General features: G+C 33.8%; 1 protein-coding gene across 3 annotated transcripts; it reads left to right on the top strand.

Moving 5' to 3' along the window:
* The first annotated feature begins 151 nt into the window (after positions 1–151).
* On the top strand, positions 152–6820 carry LOC111410348 (NAC domain-containing protein 82-like). 3 transcript variants are annotated; one of them, XM_023040655.1, is made up of 8 exons: positions 152–349; positions 740–1235; positions 1647–1921; positions 3545–3922; positions 5128–5269; positions 5432–5706; positions 6076–6406; positions 6497–6820. In XM_023040655.1, the coding sequence occupies exons 2-7, from the start codon at positions 1079–1081 to the stop codon at positions 6184–6186; spliced, it is 1338 nt and encodes a 445-aa protein (XP_022896423.1). In that variant the 5' UTR covers positions 152–349; positions 740–1078; the 3' UTR covers positions 6187–6406; positions 6497–6820. The 3 variants fall into 3 exon arrangements, with proteins under 3 accessions (XP_022896423.1, XP_022896416.1, XP_022896407.1); XM_023040648.1 differs by having other exon boundaries at positions 5128–5706; positions 6076–6215; positions 6304–6406; XM_023040639.1 differs by having other exon boundaries at positions 153–349; positions 5128–5706.
* Positions 6821–7475: the final 655 nt, after the last annotated feature.

Genomic DNA, 7475 nt, shown 5'->3' with positions numbered 1-7475 from the left:
TCTTGTTTGCCATTCCAATCTTGCTTTTCCAACTGGTGAGACGACTACCATGCAATTCCTAATCAATAGTTGTCCAACATGTCACATAATACCAATATTTTCCCATAGCGTTTTCGTCAAAATAAACCTTAGAATTAATCAACCAATCAGGGCCTGGCTTATTACAGAAGCTTTGTTCATTCACTTTCTCGCTCTTCAGTCTCTCACTAAAACCTAATTTCCCTGTATGTGAATCCCTCGCACCTCACCATTCCATTACCCCTTGCGCTTTGCTTAAATTTTCTTCTACGCGTTCTCTCTCTCTCTCGTTGCGCTTTATCTCTCTAGTCGTCGATTCTTATCCTTTAAGGTGTGTGTTTCTGATTCTTGATAGAAGTCTTCTTTTGTTATTGTACATTTATTTGCTTGATTGGAACTATTTTTTGGTTTCTAGGGTTTCTTGAATCTTGTATTTGTTTCGACTTTTTGGGGCCGTTCTTTGTTTTTTGGTCATATTTTTCTGTATTTTGTGGTTTTAGTACTGAACAGAAGTTGAAACTTTTTGGGTTGTGTATTGATGCGGTTTTCATTTATTCTAATCCGTATATTTGATATGGATTATTATAATGGAATATGGGTCATTCTTAAAAACTTTCCCTTTGTATTCTTTTAGCAGTAATTGCTTTTATTTAGCTGTGTTCATAGTGGCGTCTTTATGGATGTTATGTGTATGAGGCTTACGGTGTAGTGAATATGCCAGGACTCGTCAACAGATGTCTTTTGATTCTGGCAAGAAGCATCGGTGGTTTCTTTGGATTGCTTTCTGTTTCATGAACCGGGGGAGGCTTTGGTGCTCTCGGAAAGTCTTGTTTAGGCATTGGACTTGACATTAGTTAAAAATAGTTTTGGGGGAGGAGGGGTGATTGTTGTGGGGTTGTGGTGTATATTATTGTTTCTAGGTGTTACTTATTTTGGTGCAATCTGCTTTGATTTCTTCTGGAGAAGGGTTTATTCTAGGTTGAGTGAGGTGTATTGGAATACTGTTGGTGGAACTGTTATTTGGTTGGCATACTGTGGGGCGTTCTGTTGCCATTCTTTGATGGCGAGGACGTCCCTTCCTCCAGGCTTTCGGTTTCATCCGACCGATGTTGAGCTGGTTATGTATTATCTCAAGAGGAAGATTATGGGAAAGAGGCTTCACTTCGAAGCTATTGCAGAGGTCAACATTTATAAATTCTCTCCATGGGATCTAAAAGGTACTTTTTCTCTTCACTGCAGTTATTGGCTCTATAACTTACCTGTTCTTTCACTCCAAATTTGATGATCTTCACTAGTCCATTTCAAGATTTATTCTTTTATTAACAATCTGAAACCGGTAAAATATTGCAAAATTTGTCGCCGTTTATAAAACAACTTACATGTATTTTTATTTGAATACTTTCTTTTTGGTAGGATTCCATGGTTTGTTTATGTCTTTATAGAGTATTGCTATTCATAAGCAGTGCTTAGCAATCATGATGTGGCTTTAATTGATTTGCCATCTTAAATCCAACATTAAGATGGCAATTGAGCGGTGATGATGAATAATATTATTTTTCTTTGTTTGTTTTTATTCTTTTATTAATGCAACAATTCAAAAGTTTATTTATTTCTCTTTCTTGCTGCAGATAAATCAATCTTGAAAAGTAGGGATCTAGAGTGGTTCTTCTTCTGCCCCAGAGAGAAGAAATATGCTTGTGGGGTTCGAATGAAGCGCGCTACTGAGAATGGATACTGGAAAACGACTGGAAAGGATAGACCTGTCCGTTATAATGAAAATGTTGTGGGAATGGTGAGAACCTTGGTTTTTCACCTAGGTCATGCACCACAAGGAAGAAGAACCAATTGGGTTATTCACGAGTATAGGATCCTAGATGAGCAGTTGTCTGCAGCTGGACTTCAGGTTTGTTTTCATCTCAATTTTCAAAGTAATTGCACATCTAATAGTTGATTTGCGTGAATGAGTTACTGTTTTCGTTCAGACTATTTTATTTTCATGATCTTTTTATCTATGGTATGTAAATTTACGTGTAGGCTATTTGATTGACATTCAAGTAGAAATTTGAATTTACATCAATCTTTTATTTATATTTCATCTTATTCCTTGTGTATGTTCATGTTCAAAATTGACATACTGCAGTATGTCCTTCTGTTTATCTCTTCATTACTTTTTTTACTCTTATATATTTTTTTAATTATCTCAATTACACTCCATTTGGAGCTATGTTTTTTGTGAAATAATGAAATGTGGCATCATTTTAAGTCAAGGAATTTAAAAAACAAAGATTGACTGTATTTGGCAGCTGAAATTTGAGTTTGGATGCAATAAAATGGTCTAAGTACCATTGCTCCAATGTCAAGGCTAAGCAACAATACCATTTATTCATTGGTCAATATGAATTGCATTAAATAACACCATTGGTTAATTACTGATAACACTGGTGATTCTGGTAACCGACTTAACTGTTTTCTTTCTAAAGTTACCACTTCTAGTTGATAGCTATATACCTCGTGATTGATTTGATAATAATATGTTTTCTTCATATCCAATTATGTAACATCAGTTTGGATGTTTCGGCTCACAGCATTTATCTAAAACGTCTGTAATGAGCTGCTTTCACAAGCCACAGTTTTCTTTGTCTGCATTGTTGTATTTGTGGAATATTACAAATTCTGACCAATCGTGATTGTATTCAAATTAAGACTATTTCCTGTCTGCTTATTATATTTATAACTTCTCACTTGACACTAATTAAATCGCACTTTGATATGAAATGTTGCAATGCCTCGTCTTACATATTTCTCATTTGTGGTGCATAACCTTTAATCATTTTAGATTGTTGCTGAATTTGTTTAATGGGTATTCTGATACGTACCAAGACAGATAAAAGTATAATTTGTTGAATTACTAAACGGAAATAGAATGAAGATACAGGTTTGGCAGGTTTTCCAGAGACGTGTCTCTCTCTCCCCACGCCACTCTCTCTCAATGTGAATATCTTGCAGACTAACCAATCCCCTCATTTATTCAATTAGTAATTCAGAGAATTCCTAATATACTCCCCCTTAACTAATTAACAAACTAATAAGCTATCACAATAAATGGTAAACTAGAGCCTATCAGTACACTTCCTTGAATATTTTCAATGTTGAAATGTCTTTATTGCCATTTGATATAGTGTCTAAACTTGAGTTCGAACTTTTTTCCTGCTGGAAAGAGCAGGGTAAGCAAGTGTAGGTTATCCATGCATTGAATTCCATTTGATTCTCATTGAGTAGAATATGTAGCTAATATAGGCTGAAGATTTTGTATTATTATGTGCTCTTTAGCAAGCCGCTCTACTTTTGCTTTAATGTCTAGTTTATTTTCGAAGAGTTCTGATGAATGTTCCAAGTATTTGGCTTGCACTTAAGCATCATTTGATTTTCAGTTTTGCTTTTATCTGTTATTTCCAATCACAAAGATGGGTCAAAAAATTTATCTTATTTCTCATTGAAGAGAAGTTTATATGACCATATTTTTCAGGACTTGTACGTGCTTTGTAAAGTCTTCGAGAAAAATGGTCCAGGCCCAAAAAATGGTGCACAGTATGGGGCTCCTTTTAATGAGGCAGATTGGGACGATGATGATGATGTACAAACCCATGTCGAATCTTCGCCATCTGGTGGTCCGTCATCCACAGCTTTGACATTGCCTGAAAATCAATGCTGCTCCGTTATAACAAGTATGGTCAATCCTGGAAATACACCTGGACCATCTCTGATTGAAGCTGGTCCATCTCATTTCTCTGGTCCAGCGGTTAGTGGGGTGCCTTTGGATTTGGATTTGGATGATGAAGTTCTTCGTTGGTTGGCCACATTCAGAGATGATAGTGTGTTGCTCGATGATAATGGAAATCATGAGGTACGTGTTCTTTTGAAGTTTGAGTAGTCACATTTCTTTTGCTAATTAAGTAAGATTTCATCGACCGACCTTATCTCTTGAAACTTCTTTTACCAAATCCATGCAAGTTTTTGACTAAAATCCTAAACTTGAAAGAAATCAGAAATATTATACGAGTGTCAGGTCTTTAGGGTCCTAGCCATTTGCACAAAATTAGAATTTACAATTATATAATACCACCTGTATAGGATGATGTCATTGTTCCCTCAAAGCAAGCTTCTTTTCTATCATACTGGCCCCATCTACCCTTCACAAATATACCTTGCATGTGCTCATTAGATTAAAAACTTACAATATTGGTGCTTTTATGGATCATATATTCATATATTAACCATGTCAACATGCTATGCATTCTTTCTTTCTATCAACTTACTTTATTTAATTCTTACTGATGTCCTTTTTAGGGTGGCTCCTTGTTTTCTAGAAAGTCCTCAAATTAGATTTTTTGATTTACATTTCTACATCGAATCTTTAAATGATATATTCCCACTCTTTTGTTTTTATTTTTGTTATTTGTTATCTCTTTTCAAATATATCCGGAGGTGTTCCTGAATTGTCCTTGAATCTGTTGTGATTGCATTTGCATTAAATGGTACCCGCATTTTCATGCAGTTTAAAAGATCTGGGTTGATTCTGAGATGAATGAAAAATCGTACACTGTCCATTTATCAATTGTTTATTTTCATATATTAAGCCCTTCGTTTGAAATTGATTATTCTTTTTCCTATATATAATCATTTTTTCCTATTTCCGGACAACTTTTCCTTTTAATAATCACTTCCACACAAGGGCTGATTTTAAAGTCAGTCTTGTCCTTGAGATTATGTTAAATGCTAATACTTCATTGGAATCTCAACATTTGCGAAGATTAACTGTAAAATCAGTCTTGTCATTGAGAATTTGTTGTGTGTTTATCTACTAACTTCTATGTATCAGACATGCTCTCTTTTCATTATTAAAACAAATGCTTATGTGATCCCAGCATGTTTTTTACCTTTATTCTGCTTCTTATAGGTTATTAATCAATGTCTAGAGTAGCAGCCTCTGATCAGGAAAATATTACTGATGTCTTTCAGTTTTTTCTCATAGAAATTGCACTTCATTTGAATCTTTTTAGTAATGCGTTAATTAAACCGTTTACTGAAATAAATCGGGATTTAACACAGAATCGAGATGATCATAATCAGAAGGGGAAGAATAAATGTTTACCTTGTCTGGATGGAAATGACATATACAATGGTCTATGTGACTTGGATTCTTGGGGCTCGATGAATGAAGGCGGACTTAATTTTGCTGGCATGCAGAAAGATGGCTATCTTCAGAACTACACGCTTCCACAAAATGACATAGCTTATTTGGAACTTAATGATCTTGAAGTTCCACTGAATCACCCTGCTGAAGTTAATGAAACGGAGCAGATGCAATTTGACAACTTTGGAGTATGTTCTAATTTTGCTGGCATGCAGAAAGATGGCTATCTTCAGAACTACACGCTTCCACAAAATGACACAGCTTATTTGGAACTTAATGATCTTGAAGTTCCACTGAATCACCCTGCTGAAGTTAATGAAACGGAACAGATGCAATTTGACAACTTTGGACCATGTTCCCAGGGTAACACAGAACAGCTCATTTTTGGAGGAAATTTTTCTGATATGGATCTATATGCTTCTTGCCAAGGCCATTTTCCTGTGCCACCTGAAGGATCCAAACAACCAGGGAGTTGTTCTGATGTGCTTCAGGCGGTGCGTCCTTAAGACTAATTTGATTTATTTACTTAAGAACGTGTTTGTTTTTGCTTTAAAAAATGTCAACTTTAAAGAAAATAAGTAGTTTTGAAATAAAATTGTTTTTGTGAAAGTTGAAATTAAACAAGTTGCTTATTTTGACACTAAGAATTAAAACTTTTTTACTTCATAATAAAAGAATAAAGTTATCCAAACGTTTGGAGCAAAAAGTTATTCGAAAGGAACTTCACATGTTTTAACCTCAGCATAACATGCTCTCAACAGCAAACTTTCGTTTTATTCACCTCTATATTTATCGGAGATGTTACATTGTTGTCTATTTGAACTTTTGCTCCTAGAAATTAAAATTTAACCATGAATATGCAGGAAAGCAGCAACCGTGAGGGGCGTAACAATGCTGCTGCGTATAGTTTGGATTTTACTGGCGGACACTCTGAGGATGGAGGCATATTCCACGTGAAACATGGGCAGAGTTAGTTTTGATGATGTCATCTGATACATTTAGAGTCAGTTGTTCTTTAATAATATCAATAGACGAACTTCTTTGGAAACTATGGTGGTCCAAAATGAATAAAATGTATTCTGCAAATACAGTTGATTCTCTGCGTTCTGGAGTCTGGTTTATTTCGTATTAGAGCTGCACAAATTTAAAAAGAAACTCTTGTTGATTCCAGCATTTCATGATCGACGCCTGCAGGTACTTGCAGCTGTATTGATGTTCTGTAATATGTTTTTCGAATCATTGATCTCATTTTCATTATTTTGTTTCGTTATGATCTTATCTCAGGAATCCAGAAAATAAATCATTCCTTCTTTCCCACCATGAATTGCTGCGCTGTTAGTTTCTTCTTATGATGGCTTCTCTGTAAATGTGAAGGCTGAGATGACTCGTGGCCTTCGTCTCGAGGTGTCGATGCTGATGTGTGTCAGCAGCCAATGGCAGATTGTCCGATTGCTGCTGTGACTTTTGATTTATCATATTTGTCTGATTTAGTTTCTTTGAATCATTCACGTTGCTATTCTTATGGATTCTTGTTTCTTTTGTGGAGTTATTTGTATTATTAATCGAACCATTTTAAGTAGGTACTTGTGTGTGCGCTTAATTTTTTTAGGGTAATTAGCCTTTCAGCATTATTGTGCCAAACGTTTTTATCTTTCATTTTTTGGCATTTTCATCTTTATTTTAACAATTCATTGTGAAAATCATTATTTTCATCAAAATTTTCAATTAAAAAAAAATTTATAATGGCAAATATATCCTCATTTTTAATAAAAAAAAAAAGAAAAGAAAAGAAATGAATAGATTAAATAATAAATTGTAATTATAATTTCAAGGTTTTTTTTGAAAAAAAAGTAAATGAATTCAAATAAGTTATTAAAAGGGTAATTAGTGTAAAGTATTCATACCTTTCGATACTATTATGCGAAACATTCTAACATTTTTTTTTTTTTCACATTTCATTGTAAAAATCATTATTTTCATCTATTTTTTCAATTAAAAATTGTAAAATGACAAATATAATATTATATTTAAATAAAACAAAAATAGGGAAGACAATTAAAAAACAAATTGTAACTAAACTTTTGAATTTTTAAAAAAAGTAAAAATAAATTTAAAATAAATAATTAAAAAATTTATTTATACCTTCTCGAAACAATTAGGAGTATACTTGTTTAAATAGGAGAGTATATTCGTTATTTAACAATTTTATGTATTTATCTAATGATAAACCATTAAGAGTGTTTGATTGACACGAAAAATATTA

This window comes from Olea europaea, chromosome 2 (genome assembly GCF_002742605.1).
Source record: "Olea europaea var. sylvestris chromosome 2, O_europaea_v1, whole genome shotgun sequence".
NCBI lineage: Eukaryota > Viridiplantae > Streptophyta > Magnoliopsida > Lamiales > Oleaceae > Olea > Olea europaea.
The sequence above is the reverse complement of the archived record's forward strand: the minus strand, read 5'-3'. Positions and strand labels throughout refer to the sequence as shown.